Source organism: Heteronotia binoei, chromosome 12 (genome assembly GCF_032191835.1).
Source record: "Heteronotia binoei isolate CCM8104 ecotype False Entrance Well chromosome 12, APGP_CSIRO_Hbin_v1, whole genome shotgun sequence".
NCBI classification, from domain to species: Eukaryota; Metazoa; Chordata; class Lepidosauria; order Squamata; family Gekkonidae; genus Heteronotia; species Heteronotia binoei.
In genome coordinates, this window is record NC_083234.1 from 33,356,358 (window position 1) to 33,376,268 (window position 19,911).

The 19,911-nt window shown below is 45.0% G+C and overlaps 1 protein-coding gene across 1 annotated transcript in view; it reads left to right on the top strand.

The window, feature by feature from the left end:
* Positions 1-19,911, top strand: part of KCNU1 (potassium calcium-activated channel subfamily U member 1) — a 178,393-nt gene that overhangs the window by 38,835 nt on the left and 119,647 nt on the right. The window contains exons 5-7 of the mRNA XM_060251612.1: positions 7,374-7,520; positions 13,646-13,747; positions 16,197-16,258. Coding sequence (XP_060107595.1) covers positions 7,374-7,520; positions 13,646-13,747; positions 16,197-16,258 — 311 coding nt within the window. The remainder of the gene's footprint in view (positions 1-7,373; positions 7,521-13,645; positions 13,748-16,196; positions 16,259-19,911) is intronic.

Sequence of the window (19,911 nt, forward strand, 5' to 3'; positions counted from 1 at the left end):
CTAGGCTGAGCTATGCTGATCACAGCTATCCCCGCATTAGGCTGACAGAATGAATGGGCCAAGACCACTCAGGGAACTCCATGGCAGAGAGGGAATCTGACTGCAGGCAGCTCCAGTTCAACATTCTCCGCCACTGCACAGGCTGTGTAGTGAACCCTGTGTCATTCAGGCCACCTTTGGCTTTTTTCCACAGTAAAGGGGGATTTCCTGTAGGATTGCCAACTCCAGGTTAGGGATTTCCAGGGCTTTTTTTTTGTAGCAGGGACTCCTTTGCATATTAGGCCACACACCCCAGGGGTGGAATTCTAGCAGAAGCTCCTTTGCATATTATGCCTGGTGTAGCCAATCCTCCAAGAGCTTACAAAAAAGCCTTGTAAGCTCTTGGAGGAATGGCTACATCAGGGGTGTGTGGCCTAATATGCTAGAATTCCACCCCTGCACACCCCTGATGAAGTCAATCCTCCTGGAGCTTACAGTAGGCCCTGTACTAGAAACCCTGTAAGCTCTTGGAGGATCGGCTACATCAGGGGTGTGTGGCCTAATATGCAAAGGAGCTCCTGCTACAAAACAATCCCTGGGGATTTCCTAGTGATTTGGTAGTTGACAGGGCTTTTTTGGTCAAAACAGTGCAGCAGGAACTCATTTGCATATTAGGCCTCACCCCCTGATGCCAAACCTGCTGGAGCTGCGTTCCTGTGCGTTCCTGCTTTAAAAGAAAAAGAAAAAAAAGCCCTGGTAGTTGAGCTTGGGAAGGGATCTTCCCAGCCTGACATTATGTCCTGGATTCCATCCTTTCCAAATGAGCCATTTGCTTCAGAGGAACGTATCTCTGTAGTCTATAGCTAGGAGATTTCCAGGTCCCACCAGGAGCAACCCTCATCCCCTCCCCCGCTTTTCTGCTAACAGAAAAGTTGGTTGGATCCCATCCCATCCAATCTTTTTTTTAAAAAGGAAACACTATAGAGTCTGCTGTTACTGTTCTCACAACACAATAATGTGAACGAGAAGCATTTTCCCCATACAGGCTTTGTTAATTACATATATTGAGATAATTTTCTCAAGGGGCAAGAAAAATGCATGATAAGCCAGAAATGAAAGTACTTACGATAAGTGCATCCTTTTTGGCCTTTCTCTCCAGTGGGGATCCAGTGCAGGTTACATGGCTCTTCCTTCCATCATTTTATTTTCCCAACAAGCCTGTGAGGTAGATTGGACTCGCCAAAACTTAACTGCCAAGCTTCCATTGACAGACTGGAGGGGTGGGGGGGGGGATGAATCTAGGTGTCCCTGGCCCTAGTCTGACAATCTAACCAGTACACCACACCAGTTCTCTGTTCAGCTTTGGTATGAGAACAGGGGCATTCTACAAGTGTTCATCTGTTTGAGGCTATTGGACTTTTGGAGAGAGGCCCTGAGATCACTACAGACTGTCAAAGCTGGTTATTCATTCAACCCATTTTTTCCCCTGACATTCAAAGCAGTAAGCACAAATATGTTTCATACCTGAACACATGAAGCTACCTTCTATCGAGTCAGACTCTCAGTCTATTAAGACCAGCATTGTCTACTCCATCATCTCAAGCAGGGGCCTTTCACTCTTGGCTGCTCCATTTAACTGGAGGTGCTGGAGGTCGAACCTGAGACCTTTTGCATGCCAAGCAGATGCCCTACCACTGAGCCATGACATCTCTCCAGAAGATTTGCTTATCATCGTAGATCTTCAGAACTGCTGATCTTGTCTGAGGTCTCTTTTTTTTATACAGACAAATGTCCGTGGCAAAAATCCATGTTTGTTTGTTTTCTGTTTCAGCCAATGTACTATGAAATGGACTGCCTAACAGGGCTGGATCTAGGGGGGAGCAGAAGGGTCATTTGCCCCGGGCTCCACCAGAGAGGGGGGGGTGCCAAATTGGGTATGGAGTACATTCCATTCTATGGGCTCATAAAATAGAATGGGCCCATAAGGGGGCATCATTTTTTTTTAATTTTGCCCCCCCTCAAAAAAAAAACAAACATGTAGATCCGGTCCTGCTGCCTAAAAGGGTTCTTAGAACTGTTTCTTGGGTATGCTTTATAAATTGTGCACAAATCATTTTCAAAGAGTATTTATATCCTGATCTTGGGAGAGCCAGTCTGGGGCAGTGGTTAAGTTCCCCACTCTGCCATGAAGTCCACTGTGAGGCCATTCCCATTCTCCCATGGTCTAACCTACCATGCAGGGCTCTTGTGAGGATAAAATGGAGGGAGGGAGGGAGGAGCCACCTCGCCCTGAGCTCTTGGCGCGAAGGGTAAGATAAAAATGTGATAGCTTTGCTTGTGTTTTGTTGGGGAAATAATACACAGGTTTGGTTTGGTTTTTTTCATGACTGAGATTTTGTCACTTTTTTTTAACAATTGCTACATTTTATCAGGTTCAGTCTTGCACACTACTTCTCATGAAGCGGTGAGACAAGGCAGACATTTTAAAACAAATTAACCCAGACACAAAGACTATGAAAGAGCAACAGACATCATGGCCCAAAATTACACAGAGAGGCTTTGAAACAATGGTCTTTGGCTCACTTAGAAATACAGGAGAACAAAACACAATACCAAAACATTTTTTTTAAAAAAAGTTAAAGAACAGTTACTTCAGGGTTGCCAGCACTACCTTGCAAATGCTGGGAGATTTTAAGGGCTGTGCCTGGTGGTGTTTAAAGAGCCTGTGACATCACTTTTGGATGACGCTCCAGGAATTTCCTGTACTACAGTAAAGACCATGAAAATGCAGGGAAATTCCTAGAGTGTCACTATGGAGCAGAAGGTGGGGGCAGGCAAATGGCAAGCCTCAATGTCATGGTGGCAAGATTTCATCTATAGAAAGATAAGATACGAAGGGAAAGGTGAGAAAACTCCATTTGGTGGGGGGCAAGAAAACTTCATGGGAGAAGCACTGAGCGGAGGTGGGACAAGCAGGGATGTGCCTGCCGCTAGGCAATTGCCTAGGATGCTGGCCTTCTGGGGGTGCCCCCATGTGACTCCCTGACGTTATCAGTTCAGGGGTGGGGCACCAGAAGTTAGCCTTGCCTAGGATGCCAAACAGTGCAGGGCTGGCCCTGGGGACAAGGGGAGCATAGGGTCAAGGGAGGCTCTTGCACCTGATATGCCCATGAGCTGCACTCGCAGCTCGCAGAGCTGCTGGGCACCTGCATTTGAAACACCTCCCTCAGAACCACTGCAAAGGCTTCTTTGTGGTGCCAGTAATGCGCCTCTTAATCACAAGCTTTGGTGGATTCTCTCCCTGAGGCATTTGGTCTCTTATTATCCCCGGCATATTTTTTTTGTACCCTCATTAGGCTTAAGAGGCCCCCATCAGATAAAATACTATTTCCAAATCAGCCTGATTGAAGCAATCAAGCCGCTTGCAGAAGGCTTTTTAAAAATCCTTCATTAGCCTCAAGGATCCCTTTCTAATGAAGGCTGCAGCCAAGGAAAGTGCATTGACCAAGTGGAAGGAGAACAGCAAGCCTAGAGAGCCACTGCGATGGTCACAAAAGGGCACAGTGGCTGCTGCCAAACAGGAAAAGCAGGCTCAGTGTGGAAGCCAAACCAGTTTCTTTGAGAAGCACTGAGTAAGTGTAGTCTGATTCTCTGGGATTAGGAGATTTCTTCCATGCTGTTTCTTTCCCATTCCATGTATTCATACTGCCTGGCATCTCGCTAATTCCAGTTAAATTCCTAAAGGACTGAAATTGGAACCGTTTGCTACAGCTTTCAGTTCCGTCCTTTCTTTAGCATCTTTTGCCCATTCTATGTTGCCTAGCGTGAGGACAAAGCAACGCTGAAGCGATCTTACCTATGATTTCTTTTGTGTGTGGTGTTCGACAGATAGGAACCTGCACTCTTGTGGTCAAATACCGCACACAAAAAACCACCTCAGTACAACTGGATCAGGGTTATTTGTAGTCTCTGTGGTGCCAAAGAATGCAAGAGCTGAAATGTGCAGAGACTGGTATGTACATTGCCCTGTGAACAGAATTCAAGACAAAAACAAAGAGAGCAGCGGAGGAACCCTGAGGGAGCGGCCCTGCTTTTGGAACCAAGATCAGTTCCTCTGGAGAAAACCGCTGATTTAGAGGGTGGAGTGTATGGCTTTATACCCCACTGTGGTCCCCATCCCTGCCGTCCCCAGGCTCTACTCCCTGAAAAATCTCCAGGAATTTCCCAACCTGGAGCTGGCAACCTTAGTTGAGCTAGGCCAGCTTTCCCCAGTCTCAGCCTGCCTCCTCTTCCTCATGCTCTGAATCATCTCACAGCCAGTTTGGTGTAGTGGTTAAGAGTGCGGACTCTTATCTGGGAGAACCGGGTTTGATTCCCCGCTCCTCCACTTGCAGCTGCTGAAATGGCCTTGGGTCAGCCATCGCTCTGGCAGAGGTTGTCCTTGAAAGGGCAGCTGCTGTGAGAGCCCTCTCAGCCCCACCCACCTCACAGGGTGTCTGTTGTGGGGGAGGAAGGTAAAGGAGATTGTGAGCCACTCTGAGATTCTTCAGAGTGGAGGGCGGGATATAAATCCAATATCATCATCATATCACCCATTAAATCACGGAATAGCACAGAATGGGGGGTCCCCATCAGGGATAGAATCTCTGACTGTCAAAATAACCAAGAGATGGGATTTCCAGTGATTCACCAGCATTTATTTGATTTTTCTGAAGTTGAAGAATATATGAAATTATTATCATAAGAAAAAATCTGAACCATGTGTGTGTTTGTGTGTATGCGTGCTCATGTGAGTATCCCTGTCTGTTCCTCCCCACCCCAGCGCATTGGGTGCTGGGTTCTCTATCAGGAGTCCTGCCTGTATTAACCAGAGTAATGGCCTTTTGGAAAAGATATTAGCACCTGGAGCAGGTGGCATTAAGATGAGAGGCCCTGGCTATTACACTGTCAATTTGTTTAATGATTATTAGAGGAGGAGGTGATTTCTATTAAAGGGAACTGACAGACGGCCCATTAGATGTAGATGCATGTTTATGAAACTGGAAACCGGGAAGGAACAGAGCAGACCAGATCATTCACTTCCAAACTCCAGCCTAGCCTCTTTATTCCTTAAGTGAGAAAGTTTGGGTCCAGCTTGTCAAGTGAGCAAGACGAAAGGCTGCCGGGCTATATTAATTTTCTATCTGTTGGTAGACAGGTATTTCCTTTAACACTTTCTGTCCTGGCCTGCTCCAAGCATTTGGGGGGTGGGATGTGCCGTGCATAGAAATGGGAAACAGGTGGCAATCAGCCAATTATCCTTTAATTCCCTCATTTCCCTAAGTGACCCAGATCAGGAGACCATAACGGTCAGAGAGGAGGACTTGGGCAGAGGCAGCTCTAAGGAAGACAGGCTATCAACATCATAATAGATCAATATGCCTGCCTGACCTTACACGTACACACGTACCTGCCTCCTACTGAATCAGACCATCAGTCCCATCTACTCAGACTGGCAGTGGCTCTCATCTAGTGCCTGGCTCTTTTAACTAGAGATGCCAGGGGTCAGGGCTGGCCCTAGACTGTCTGGCACCCTAGGCGAGGCTAACTTCTGGCACCCCCCTACAGTGACGTCACCAAGTCACACAAGGGTGCCCAATTTGGCTCCCCTCCAAAAGGCTGGTGCCCTAGGCAATCACCTCGTTTGCCTAGTGGCAGGGCTGGCCCTGCCGGAGATTGAACTGGGGACCTTCCGTATGCAAAGCAGATACTCCACCACTGAGCCACTGCCCCTCCCCTGGCTCCTTGCCTGGGGTCCTGTTTGTGGGCGGAGCTAGCTAGAACTCAGGGGCACCCCATTAAGTTAAAAGACAATGGATTCAAGAGGAAGAAAAGAAAATACTTCTTTACTCAGTGGGTGATTCTCTTTTGACATGCAGTGCCAGCGGGTGTGGTGATGGGAACAAGCATAGATAGCAGGGTTGTGAACTCCAGGTTGGGGAATTCTTGGAGATTTGGGGGTGACTCTTATGAAGGGTGGGGTCTGGGGAGGTGAGGGAGCTCTGCAAAGATAGAAAGTCATTCCCTCTAGGGAAGCTGATCTATGGAGAGGAGAACTCCAGCCCCCACCTGGAGGTTGGCAACCCCGAATAGTGTTCAATGAGGATTAGATAGATTGATGGAAGAAAGGTCCATTAGAGGGTACTAAGTATATTGACTAAAGGGGACCTCCTCATTCAAAAACAGCAAACTTATGAACACCTGTACTAGGAGGCAACATCTGGGGGGAAGCCTCAGCCACAATGCTCTGTCTGCTGTCCCTCCAGAGCAACTGGTTGTCTCCTCCATGAAACTGGCTGCTGGACTGCTGCTCTGCTCCAGCAGTGACCAAATCACTCACCGTTCCCACTACGCCATTCTTCTTTATACACTAACCTGCTTTTTCTACAGGCTTTGAATTGTAACTGGCTGGATTGCGCTGAGAAAGGGGGGATTGCTGTTTAAAAGGTGTATGCCGCCATCTAGTGGTAGTTCTTATATATGGCAGAAGCTCAGCTTCACTCCAAAGGAGCCGCAAAAAAGTTCTGTTGCAGCTAGCAAGTGAGAAGGATGCACATTTTAGCACTGGCACAAAAAGGCAAAGAGTTGTGAAAACTACTGATTGCAGTAGGTTGAATCTGCCAAGTTTGGAAGATGAATGAATAGCAGGATAAGTTTCATGGCTGTGAAAAAGACCCTGTAATTATCCTTATTTACCAGGTTCCACCTCTGTGTTCTAATACCCATTCTAAATCATTGTCCTGATTGTGCCTTTTCTGGTTATACTAAGGATATGCTGCATTAGCTTTCCTTTCATTCTTTAACTAAATCTGACCTCATAAGGAGGATCAGTCTGCTTCAGCAACTGAGTGTCCAGGCAGGTTAAATTAGAGTTGTCAACAGCTTGAAGAAAAAGTGTTCTGCCCATTTCCACGCATTGAACCTTTGTTAAAGGGGCAGGACATGGCCACTCCAGATTGCTGGCTGCAGGTCACTGCAGAGGGAAAAGACATTCTCCCAGCTGGACCTCCCAGGTGTTTGGCTGGTTCATGTCACAATGATGTTTAGAAACAAGAGCAGTCAAAGGCAATTTTCAGAGAAAATGCCAAGCCAAATGCTTGGAGCCTTTGAATTCCATTGCTGGAAGACAATTATAGGGGGAAATTACACTTGGGCGGGGCACAGCTAATGAAGTAGGTGAGAAATTGATTCAGGACAAAAGGAAATTCTTCTTTAACTTCTTATATTAAACTGTGGGATTCACTGCCAGTACAGTCAGGGGTGGCCAGTGCCAGTCCAAGGGCTCATGGCGTTCCAGGCAGGCTCCCTGCCCGGCACCCTCCCACCGCTGCCTCCCTCCCTCCCTCCTTCTGCAGCTCCGCATTCTGTCGCCTGCCCCTCTCCCCCTGAAGCATGATGAGGCTGGGCCCTGGTGGTGGCTGGCAGCAGCAGCAAGTTTCAAGGAGGCTATAGCGTGGCAGAAGGGAAGCGAGGGGGCTGGGCGGTGGCTGGCAGCAGTGGCGGTAAGCTTTGGGGATCGGGCGGAGTGTGGTGGAAGGGAGTGGGCTGGCGGTGGCTGGCAGCAGCTGTGGTGGTGGCAGGAGGGAAAGAGGCAAACTAGGCAGTTGTTTTGGGCACTGGGAGGGGGGAGCCCAATTCAGCGCCCCCTCCCGGCACCCAAAGCAACTGCCTAGTTTGCCGAGTGAGTGAGCCAGCCCTGGTGGTGGCCACAAATGTTTAAAAAGGAATTAGATTCAATGATCCATCCATCAGCAGCAACCAGCTATGGTTAATGAATAGGGCCTCCATATACATGAACACACGAAGCTGCCTTTTACTGAATCGGACCCTTGGTTCATCAAAGTCAGTATTGTCAATTCAGACTGGCAGCAGCTCTTCAGGGTCTCCACTGGAGGTCTTTCATGCTGCCTACTACTACCTGATCCTTAACTGGAGATACCAGGGACCACGACTTTTTTGTAGCAGGAACTCCTTTGCATATGAGGCCATACACCCCTGATGTAGCTAATTCTCCAAGAGCTTACAGTAGGTCCTGTACTAAGAGCCCTGTAAGCTCTTGGAGGATTGGCTACATCAGGGGTGTGTGGCCTAATATGCAAAGGAGCTCCTGCTAGAATTCCACCCCTGATTAGGCCACACCCCCTGATGTAGCCAATCCTTCTGGAGCTTATAGCAGGCCCTATACTAAAAGCCCTGTGAGCTCTTGGAGGATTGGCTGCAGCAGGGGTGGGTGGCCGCACATGCAAAGGAGTCTCAGCTACAAAAAAAGCTCTGCCGAGGACTGAAATTGGGACAAGCAGATGCTCGACCAAAAGATGCAGCCTCTCGGCAAACCACTGAATGCCAGCGCTTGGAAAGAACAACAGGAGAAGCTGAATTACCAACAACCTGGACAGAAAGCATCCTGTCCATTTAATAAAGGCTTAATGTGTGAAAATGGGACCATTGATGATCTAATCTAGCACTGTAGCTTTTATGTTCCTACACTGTAGTGCTAATGTTTACCTTGGGGCTATGAAAAGCTTCACTTCCTGATTGCTGAGGATCAACTGAGGAGAACCAGTTTGGTGTAGTGGTTAAGTGCATGGACTCTTATCTGGAAGAACCGGGTTTGATTCCCCACTCCTCCACTTGCACCTGCTGGAATGGCCTTGGGTCAGCCACAGCTCTGGCAGAGGTTGTCCTTGAAAGGGCAGCTGTTGTGAGAGCCCTCTCAGCCCCACCTACCTCACAGGGTGTCTGTTGTGGGGGGAGAAGATATGGGAGATTGTAAGCTGCTCTGAGTCTCTGATTCAGAGAGAAGAGCGGGGCATAAATCTGCAATTCTTCTTCTTCTCCCCACTTCTAAAGGCACAGAAGCAAGGGCTGGTTCATAAACTGGCAATTCTAGTCCCTTCCCTACTTCCTTCCAGGTGCACCTGCTTGGCCACTATGTGAACCAAGATGCAGGACCAGATGGATCATTGGGCTGAGCCCAGCACGCCTGCTCTTTTATGCTCATGGAGCCAAGCGGAGTAAAATTTGGGAGCAATAAAGAATGGAGCATGGAGAAACTGTTTGCCCTTCATTGAATCCTGAGAGAAGGTTGCAAAGGCATAATTTGGATGGGAGTCAACCCAGGAAGGTTCTGCAGAGGAAGAAGACGATGGCAAGCCAGCTCTGCTTCTCCCTTGCCTTGAAAGCCCCTAGCTGAGGTCACAATGTCAACTGCGACTTGATGGTCCTTATGTACATAATTGAAAACCACACTCTGACTTGACTATAATTTTGTTAATCTGTGATAGCTCCAGCTTTACTCCTGAATGGTGATTTGAGAAGGTGGTCAGTTCTATCCACCATAGACTTAAACCCTGCTTCTATTCTAGAATGCTGTACAATGGAGGCCCCTGGGAGATCCTCTCCTGATTTCACTCTGCCTTGAAAGGGAGTATGTTTCCTACATGCCACGATTGTTTGTACTCTACAGAAATAAAGCACTGCTTTGAGAGTAACCCTGACATACAACCCTGTTTTTGTGCGCTCGTAATCTGAATCCAGGGTTTGACTGCCACAGATGTTGACTTGAGTGTTACGATATCTCCGAAGCAGAGCTGATTATAATTGCACTGGGTACCCTCAAAGGCTCGCAAAGATATAAACAGAAATCATCACTTTGCCCAGTGACAAAATGGCTGCTGCTGGCACATCATCTTTCTGCCATTTGTATTCCAAGCCAGATGCGCCAATTGCCACTGGACCCCACTGGCTTTCAGATGGAGGAAGGGCGGGCCTTAGATAATTGCTGAATTCAAAAGACCACAATATTGTATTCTCTGCCAGTGAGCTGTTTCGCTCCTTGGTTTTCCCGGACATGTGCCCCCTTTTCAGATAAAATCACTACTTTCCTACTCAGCTGTTCTGATTGCATGAAGAGGAACCTGATTGCATTATTCATCTGTCGGCTTCATAAAAGATGTTTAAAACTCTTGAGGAGCCTTAGAGGTTTGGATGCAATTTTTATTTCAGTGGGAAAAGAACTGCTCCGCTAACTCTCTGCATCTGATCCCAGCAGGTGCCCACAAGGGGGTCACTAGGGCTGACAGGCGAAGGCTGGGTGAATGGTTGTGTTCCTTGAGGGGTCTTTTTGTTTCCGCGTCCGCACACCCCATGATAATAGTCAATGTGAACACCTTCTCAAGGTCAAATAGTACCACGCATAGGCAAAGTGGATATTTTCAAGCAGAGACTCTCAAAGTGTGAGGCCTGCCGTTGGAAATAAAGAAATCCCTCTTTTATTAGAAGGGGAAAATAGAATTAGAGGAACTGATAGCTATAGCTTTTAAAAAATGAAATTTTGGAAGAGGTTTTTCCTTCCCATAACAACACAAGTTGTGCGGCCTAAATGTGGCTGGGGGGTAGAGCATCTGCTTTGCAGGCTGAAGGTCCCAGGTTCAATCCCCAGTAAAGAAAAGGTAAAGGTAGTCCCCTGTGCAAGCACTGACTTGTTACAAACCCATGGGGTGACGTCACTTTTTACGGGTTGGCTTCCCATTGCCTTCCCCAGTCATCTACACTTTACCCCCAGCAACCTGGGTACTCATTTTATTGACCTCAGAAGGATGGAAGGCTGAGTCAACCTTGAGCTGGCTACCTGGACCCAGCTTCTACTGGGATGGAACTCAAGTAATGAGCAGAGCTTGGACAACGGCTTACCACACCACGAGGCTATCTTCAATTCCCAGTATCTCTGGTTAAAAAGGTCAGGTAGCAGGTGATGTGAAAGATCACTGTCTGAGATTTTTGGAGAGGCGCTGCCCATCAGAGCAGATAATACTGACTTTGATAGACCAAGCATCCTATCTCCACATAATCTTCAAGGTAATTGCTTCTTGGAGTTGCAGTACTTCCCCATCTCCTTTGGTTTCCCAAGGGATGGATGGCATTTTTGATTTCCTAGTCTTTGCTTTGGAGAGTCTTCTTAAAGGCAGAGTGCTCTTGCCTGCCTACGATGTTCCCTTACCTGGGACAATGGAAGGGGGAGGGGGGAGAGAAGAGGAGCAGATGGGAGAAGGGAGACAGAGGGAAGGTATAGCAGGAGGTAAGCAGGGGCAATGGTATAAGAAGAAGAGGAAGTATGCAGAGCAAGGGGCTGGAGGAGGTAAACAGAACTTGGAGCGAGGGGAACAGGAGGAGACAAAAGTGGAAACTGCAGCCAGAAGGGAAAAACTGAAGCATGAGCCAGAGAGGAGCAGCAGGAGTGTGGTTGCCAACCTACAGGTGAGGCCTGGAGATCTCCTGGAATTACACTTGTTCTTCATACAGCAAAAATGGCTGCTTTAGAGGGTGGGGTCTATGACATTTTATACTATCCCTCCTCAAACCCCACCCTCTCCATGCTCTATCCCAGACCTCCAGGAATTTCCCAACTAGAATGATTAAAGGGTTGGAACACTTTCCATATGAAGAGAGATTAAAACACTTGGGGCTTTTTAGCTTGGGGAAACATTGATGGAGGGGTGACATGATAGAGGTTTGCAAGATTATGCATGGGAGAGAGAAGGTAGAGAAAGAAGTCCTTTTCTCCCTTTCTCACAATACAAGAACTCATGGACACTGAATGAAATTGCTGAGCAGTCAGGTTAGAACAAATAAAAGGAAGTACTTCTTCACCCAAAGGGTGATTAACTCATGAAATTCACTGCCACAGGAGGTGGTGGCAGCTACAAGCATAGACAGCTTCAAGAGGGGGTTGGATAAACATATGGAGCAGAGGTCCATCAGTAGCTATTAGCCACAAGGTATAGATGGAACTCTCTGTCTGGGGCATTGATGCTCTGTATTCTTGGTGCTTGGGGGTGGGCGCAACAGTGGGAGGGCTTCAGTGGTCCTGGCCCCACTGGTGGACCTCCTGATGGCACCTGTTTTTGTGGCCACTGTGTGACACAGAGTGCTGGACTGGATGGGCCATTGGCCTGATCCAACATGGTTTCTCATATGTTCTTATGTTCATATGTTGAGCAGACATAATCAGGAGCCATGGAGAAAGGAAGCAAGATACAAGGGTCAAGCAGAAACAGGAGCCAGAGGAGGGTAAGCCAAAGATGGGGGGAGAAGGGGAAACAGGTGGCAGTGAGGGAAATCTTTCATATTCCTCATAGGTCTCCTTGTCTTGTTTTCCATAGAACGTTATTTCCCAGCTTCTTCCGCGTGAAGAATTACAGCACAGTCTGTTTGTTGGCAGTGACAATGCATCACAAAGGTTCTACAACAGAGTGAAGAATCTCCCGGAATTCTAATATTTTCTAGAACATCTGACAGGACAGTTGGACAGCTGAAGAAAAGACATGAGGCACGCGGGAGATCATAAACACGACTGGTCTAAAGAGCAGGGACAGCACTGCAATGAATATTTCCAGTCAGCTTTTATATGTTCCTGTATGTCCATTTTTCTGGGAGGCATCGTCGTCATTTTAGCATACAGAATTGTGTATTTCTTCTTGCAGATCCTAAGAAGAAATCTTAGACTCCAGGTAAAAAATGATAATTAAAAAAAACCTAGTTAGTTTTCGCACTCACCTTAATCAGCAGCGACGACCCTCTTCACCGCGCAGGATCTGCGCGGATTTCGCACTAATTGCTGCAGAGCACCCAGAAGAGCCGGAAAGTCCCGGCGCTTTTGCGGCGCAAACGGAAACAGGTTTTTGGCGGTTTCCATTTGCACCGCAAAAGCGCCGGGACTTTCCGGCTCTTCTGGGTGCTCCGCGGCAATTAGTGCAAAATCCGCGCATATCCTGCGTGGTGAAGAGGGTCGTCGCTGCTGATTAAGGTGAGTGCGAAAACGACCTTAGAAGAATGGAATTGAGTTCTGAGAGATTGTGTTCAAATATGAGGAGACATGGAGGGCAATACCTATGAAATTAGTTTGATGGGTGAACAGGAAAGAATCTTAAAAATAGAAAACCACTTTATAGGGTTGCCAACCTCCAGCTGGCACCTGGAGATTTCCAGTTATTAAAATAGATCTCCAGTCGACCAAGATCAGTTCTCCTGGAGAAAATGTTTTGGAGGATCAGGTCTACAGCATAATACCCAGGTGAGATCTCTTCCCTCTCCAAGCCTTTGCCTCCCTGTGTTCTGCTGCCCCCCCCCCCCCGCAAAAAAATCTCCAGTTATTTCTCAATCCAGAGCAGGCAACCCTAACCTACTGAGAAGAAAGGGTGCTGAGAACTTTGTCATCAAAGTTGAACTTACTGCAGTTGAACTTACCATGACTGAACTCCTTCATTTACATGTGAGGTGGCTTACTGGTTGGATTGCCTCTGTGTTTCTTCTTAAAGGTCAGGGGGGGGAAAGAGGGGGGAGAGACTTCTTTACTCTTCAAATAATCGTATGGTAGAATTCACTGCCAGTGGGTGTCATGACAGTCACAAGCACTAGGGTTGCCATGTCCAACTCAAGAAATATCTGTGGAATTTGGGGGTGGAGCTGGGAGCAAGGGTGTGACATGATTGAACTCTGAAGGGAGTTCTGGCCATCACATTTAAAGGGACTGCATGCCTTTTAAATGCCTGCCCTTTTACCAAGGCTCTAGCAATTCAAGGTCGCAATACTGCACTTTTCAGGGCTTCTTTTCTCTTGTGTTAAGCAGGTGACAGTCCAAGCACCCCCTCTATGTGTGCGCTGGAAGAGTTATTTCCAGGACTGGGTGCTGATGATGCTCTCTGCTCAGACCTCTGTGGGACGCGTGTTGGTGAGTAGCATGATGCACAAGTATCTGTTCATTTTTCATCGTTAAGATAACTTATATCCCACTTTTCTAATAAACTGTGGTCAAAGCAATGGGGAAAATTAGATTTTAATAATTTCAAACAAAAATGTATCAATTGATTTATAAAGAAGAGAGGGCATTCAGCAAAGGCTAGCAACAGATAAGGTTCTTCCACTGTTGCAGTCCTGACTGGATACCATAACTGATGTTATGAATCGTGACTTGTTATTACATTGCTGCAAAAGGGGTGAAATCGACGTGCTTCATTAACCACCAGGATCCTGATGCCTGCATTCTGATTGGCTGTTCATTTGAACCAGCCAATCAGGATGTGAGGCATGTAACACTGAACATGCAAATGAAGGATCCTGGAGAGACCAATGAGGTGGATTGCCACCAACCAGACCTCATTTTGGGCAGGAGCTCACAGGAGTGGAGCTCTGGAACCTCTAAATTTTATTGTGCTTTTTCTTAACACCCCCCCACACACTTGCTTCTGGGCTCCAGTGTTCAAACCCCCTGTGAATTTTGCTAAACTCTTAAGATTTGACAAACTTTCTAATATTTTCCCCCACAAAATATGGGAAAATAACCAAAACATATAAAGCAGACAGACAGGAATCTTCATCGTGCCACTGTGGCCACATAGGAGACAATAATTTAAAAAGTATGATGGGAGTAAGGTTTTATTATGACAATTCTAATCCAAGAAGCATTTTATGGTAGATGCTGAGCTGATATAATTTAGTATGCCTTCTGGTGATGTCAGGGGTACATGGCATTTGCAAATGTGCTATGCAAATTTGTGCTAATGAGCTCCAGCAACCTTTTTTTCTACAAAATGACCCCTGCCACCAACTAAAAGGGGTGTGTCTTTCCTTCTCCAACTGTATTTATTGCCAGTTTTACTTGCTTGTTCCCCAGTTTGGTTCTGCTTAATAAAGAGTTATGTTTGTTATTCATGACTGAACTCATCTCACAACTGAACAAATGAACACACGCAAAATGAAGATTTTTAAAAAAAAAAAAAGATCAAAGATTGGGATGGGGGAAGCTCCTTGCCAGGACTAACTGTCCATAATAGGGCTGTCAGGAAACTGGAGTTCACAGGGAAGGATGCTCCAAAGACATATGATAATTCTGGGATCATGGCTCAGTGACAAGGCATCTGCTTTGCATGGAGAAAGTCCAAAATTCAACCCTGGCTCCTCCAGTTTAGAAAGGATCTTGTAGAAGGTGATGCAAAAGACCTGAGATCCTGGAAATCTGCTGCCAGAGTAGACAATACCGATCTTGATAGGCCAGTGCTCTGGCTCAATGTCATGTGTTTGTGCTTTGCTTGATCAACAAGACCTAAGCGTGCCTCCAACCCTATCCCGTGTGTCTCATGAATTAAAAAAAAAAATCAAATTTATCTCTGAAATGTCATAAACTGATCACATGATGTGGTAATGGGCTTGCATCTCAGGCTAGTTCTCCTGGATCTCTGGTTCCCAGAAAGGGTTCCTTCCCACCCCCAATGCTTGGCCACAGAAGAACCCACTGAAGAGAATCTCAGTGGACAGATATACGGGAATAGAGAGGCACTGGTATTTGACATATGAGTGAAATGACACAAAAGGAAAGAAACCCCAAAGTTAGCGTATGCAGAGCTGAAGATGAAAGCAACCATTTTGCTTCTAGTTCAGAGATAAGTCATAGATTTACCTCTTGCTAAACTGCTCCCAATATCTTGATTATATCCTTAGGTCATATCGATCCCTTAGTCATTGAACAGCTGGATAATATTTTAGGCCAGCTCATCTACACCCTAGTATCCTGATTCCATGGTTTGACCAACAAAAGCCTGGGAGCATGATCTTATCACCATGTGGAAGCCACTTCTGATTTGTAGTTCATTGGGAAATGCTGCTCCTGCGTCTTCCCCCCCCCCCACCGCCCTTTCTGGTGGTGGAAAATGCCATCAAGTTGCAACTGACTTATGGCACCCCTGTAGGGTTTTCAAGGCAAGAGATGAACAGAGGTGGTTGCCATTGCTTGCCTCTTTGTAGCAACCCTGGTGTCCCTTGGTGGTCTCTGAGCCAAGTACTAACCAGGGCAGACCCTACTTAGCTTCCCAGATCTGATGAGATGGTGCTAGCCTGGGCCATATTACAAAATGCCAATAGAATAGTTTCGGATGGCTTGAAGACCATCTCTTGAATTGTGTGGAAACATTGCTTTAAAGAAGGTCAGCATGTACAACAGAAAGCCATTTCAATTCAAGCCACCTCATCATGGAAACCAAAATACATACCCCTTTCTGTCATTTCGAGGGGACTTCTAAGGCAATAGTAAATAAGCATTGTATGTAGATTCACAAAAGCAAAGGTTTCAGACCCAAAAGCCAGAAGTATCTGATATCAACTGTCACTGTGGATTTCCATTTTAGGTAATACTGGTGTTCCTGTTTAGTATTGGATCACTCATCATTTATTTCATCAACTGTTACAGGTAATTAAAACACAGATACTTTCCTCCAAAGTTTTTTTCATTTGCTCCTTCCCTTGCTTTTTTTGCTTGCTTTTTAAACCCACTTCATGCAGCTTGACAAATGTCATATGTGAAATGACAATAAATATAGTTGGTTACTATGGAGTTCAATGATGGAGACTGTTTTGAAAAATTTTGATGGAAAAGAAGCCCAGCAATATTTGTATTTCAACTAACACACTTTTCAAAATTTCAAAAAATTTCAAAAAAAAAATTCAGAATTAAAAAAAAAAGCTTATATTGCAGCTGCTAATATTTCATCTTCAAAACTTATATGAATTGGGCTCTGACTAGATTATATAAGTATTCAGGGATATTATTTCTCTTTGCGTATGGCATATTAGTTCATTTGCAACACTTACAACATATATTTACCAACTTAGGAATTCATTAACAATTCTGTGATTGTTTCCCATGATTTAAAGCTTGTGACTCTTTGAATGTTAAGAAGAACCCTGCTGGACCAGACCTTTGGTCGATTTAGTCCAGCATTCTATCTCACACAGTGGCCAACCAATTCTTCTGGAGGTCCAACAACAGGGCAAAGAGGTCAAGGTCTTTCCCCAATGTTGCCTCCTGGCTCTGGTCAGAAGTTGATTTTCTTTGAATGCGGAGGTTCCCTTTAGTCCCCATCGTCCCTGATTGACTGATACTTGAGTTAGATTCCTTGGGGAGAAGGTTTTCAGGATCAGCTAGTCATAAAGTTCTAATTTCAAACTGTCCAACCAAATAAGGACAGTTTAGCCATCTGCATCTATGGTTCTTCATTCCAAGTACTGACTTTTATAACTTTCTTCAGCAAGTTTGCAATGGCTTATGGGAAAAGTTGTCCAGAACTCCAAGGAATTTTTTCTTTTTTCTTTATTTAAAGTATCTGCATTGGCTTAGATCTAGAACAACATTTCCATGGGTACCAGGGTTTCTACCCATGGAACATAATTTTCACACCTCCCCTTCCCAGTAACAGGATTTCAGTGGGCAATCGGGGATGCCATGGAGAGAGGGCAAGAACATCACGTCCCATAGGCAGAAATCCTTGTGACTCCAGAAACATGATTCTGGATCCACGCCAATGCATATACTGTGTGCAATAATCAACATTCATGCCTGGTACACTGCCAAACATCATGTCACCAACCAGGCACATGTATCATTCTGGTCTTAGCCTTAATAGGTAGACACATTAAGCGATCAGTGGCTGAATCTGTGTGATACATACTGTTGAAGCTTATCACAGAAGTTTACTTCCTTCCTGAAAAAAATCAGGATAGAGAGCTATCTTTTTTTTAACTCTCAGCTTTTGCTTGGTTGAAAATAGCAACATTATTTTTTAAAGCACCAATCAAAATTACTTTGGCAATTTCATTCTGTCATGCTGCACTTGTCAACAGTATCAGGGGGGAAATGTGGAAACTGTCAAGGGTGTCAAATGAAATTTGAAATTCAGCTTGCCAATGTGGTAGGAGCATGAGTTTGCTGAAATGCTGCCAGAATTGAATCATCTGATTAGGGCAGGGGAGAAATCAAATAAATAAATAACAAAATGCCTGCATTAGATTTGCACCAGCCTGAGCGGAGACCTTTTCAATGCATAAAATGCTTTAATTCTTGACAGGGTGACTGGTGAAAAGTACCAAGAAGTAAGCCAGATGAAGCACAGAATATACCTCCATTTTAGTATTTTGCCCTACCATGTTATGAATCCCCATTAGAACTGCTTCCAAATTTCACAGTACCCATATTTCTTCCCAGGCATGGAGTTCCATATCACCTGGTCTTGTTTTTGAAATGTAACTTGTGCATTAGGGATTCTTGTTCCCTCATCCCTTATTTAAAATCCCTGCATTTTCTTCTTTATTTACCTTTTTTCTCTCTTCTCTACATTACCAGTTTACAGGTTTATACTGATAGCTCATTACAATGAAGTAATCACACATATGATTGTATTGGGATTGTTTCAATGTGACGTTATACCACTGTTCAGAAACATTGCCTAAAACATTAAGGCACATTAAAAACTGCCTGTTGTGTAATGTATTGTCAGTGTTCATGTACCATTCAGACATATTAAGGGGTCAAGAGACCCAGATGAAAGAACTGAATGCTGCAACAAACAGTACATTTTCCTGAACAAAGCCAGAGTCAAGTAGTACCTTTAAGACCAACCAAGTTGTATTCAGAACGTAAGCTTTTGTGTGCTAAAAACACACTTCTTCAGACGAGGGAATCCCCTCGTCTGAAGAAGTGTGTTTTTAGCACATGAAAGCTTATGTTCTGAATACAACTTGCTTGGTCTTAAAGGTACTACTTGACTCCTGATTTGTTCAACTGCTTCAGACCAACACAGCTGCCCACTTGGATCTAAGTATATTTTCCTGTTTGGTTTAAAAATATTCCTAGTTAAAACAAAATTTAAGCTGCCCATTTTAGTGTCTCATTTGACATATAAACACTGGCACATTTTTCTCATTGTATCTGGTTAGCAAAAAAAAGAAAAGAAAGCCATTTCAGCATAGAATTTTTACAATATTCAATGCCACCAAACTGTAATGACATACTGGCTCATTTCAGACACTTCACAATAGGTTTTGTTGAACTCTGCTTACTCTGATTGTTTGAATGCAGGCCACCCCAATAGTTCATAGTTCAGACCTTTATTGGCATAAGTGCAATAATGATTCACAATCAAAAGTAGGTACAAAGACCTGAAATATAGTAAGAACAATACATAAACAATCAATTCAAATAACAGCCAATAATACTAATCAAAAGTAGACACCCAGCAATTAAAATACAGTAGTATGCCTAGATTTAATTTTATAGGCTTCTACTAAGAAGTTCGCAACACATGTAGTAATATGGGGATTAACATCTTCTAAAAGATGTTAGGATAGATTTTTCCTTTTAGTAAATACATTGTGTTGGAGATATTCAGCTAAAAATTGTCTACATTGTGAGGCCAGGAGAGGACATTCTAAAATAATATGGGATATAAAATCAAGGACTCCTAATTCACATGGGCATAATCTATTTTGGAGAGGTATCTGTCTAAACCTACCACAGAGAACTGTTGATGGGAAGGCATTTAAATGCACCAGAGAAAAAGTCTGACGATGGAATGGGGAGTCCAAAGTAAAAAAATAATGGGATATCTTCCCATGTCTTTGGGGTATACCTAGACTGGCTGCAGAGCAAACAGGGGAATGTGAAGGGAACACTTTTTGGTATTCATGATTCATAAGCCTTAGTTGGATTGTTCTTAAGATAGATAATTCGTCACATAAGAAAAGAGTGTCCACCTCAATACCAAGTTTTTGAAGTTTGTGGGTAAATGTAGAGAGACAAGTAATGCTATGCCTGTCTTTCATCAGGTAGTGTAATGAACTTCCTGAATCCGTTCTGAAATTAATTTTTAACCAGAACTTAAAAGCCATAAACCAGGCTCTGGTTTCTAGAAGGTGTAAACCTCACTCTGCACAAATGAATGAGTAGGGGACACATTTGGGAGCACCTAAAATCTGACGGCAGAATAATGATTGCAAATTCTCCATGCAGGGACTAAAGGCTCCAATCCACAAAGGTATTCCATATAGCAACTGAGGTAGAATTTTAGC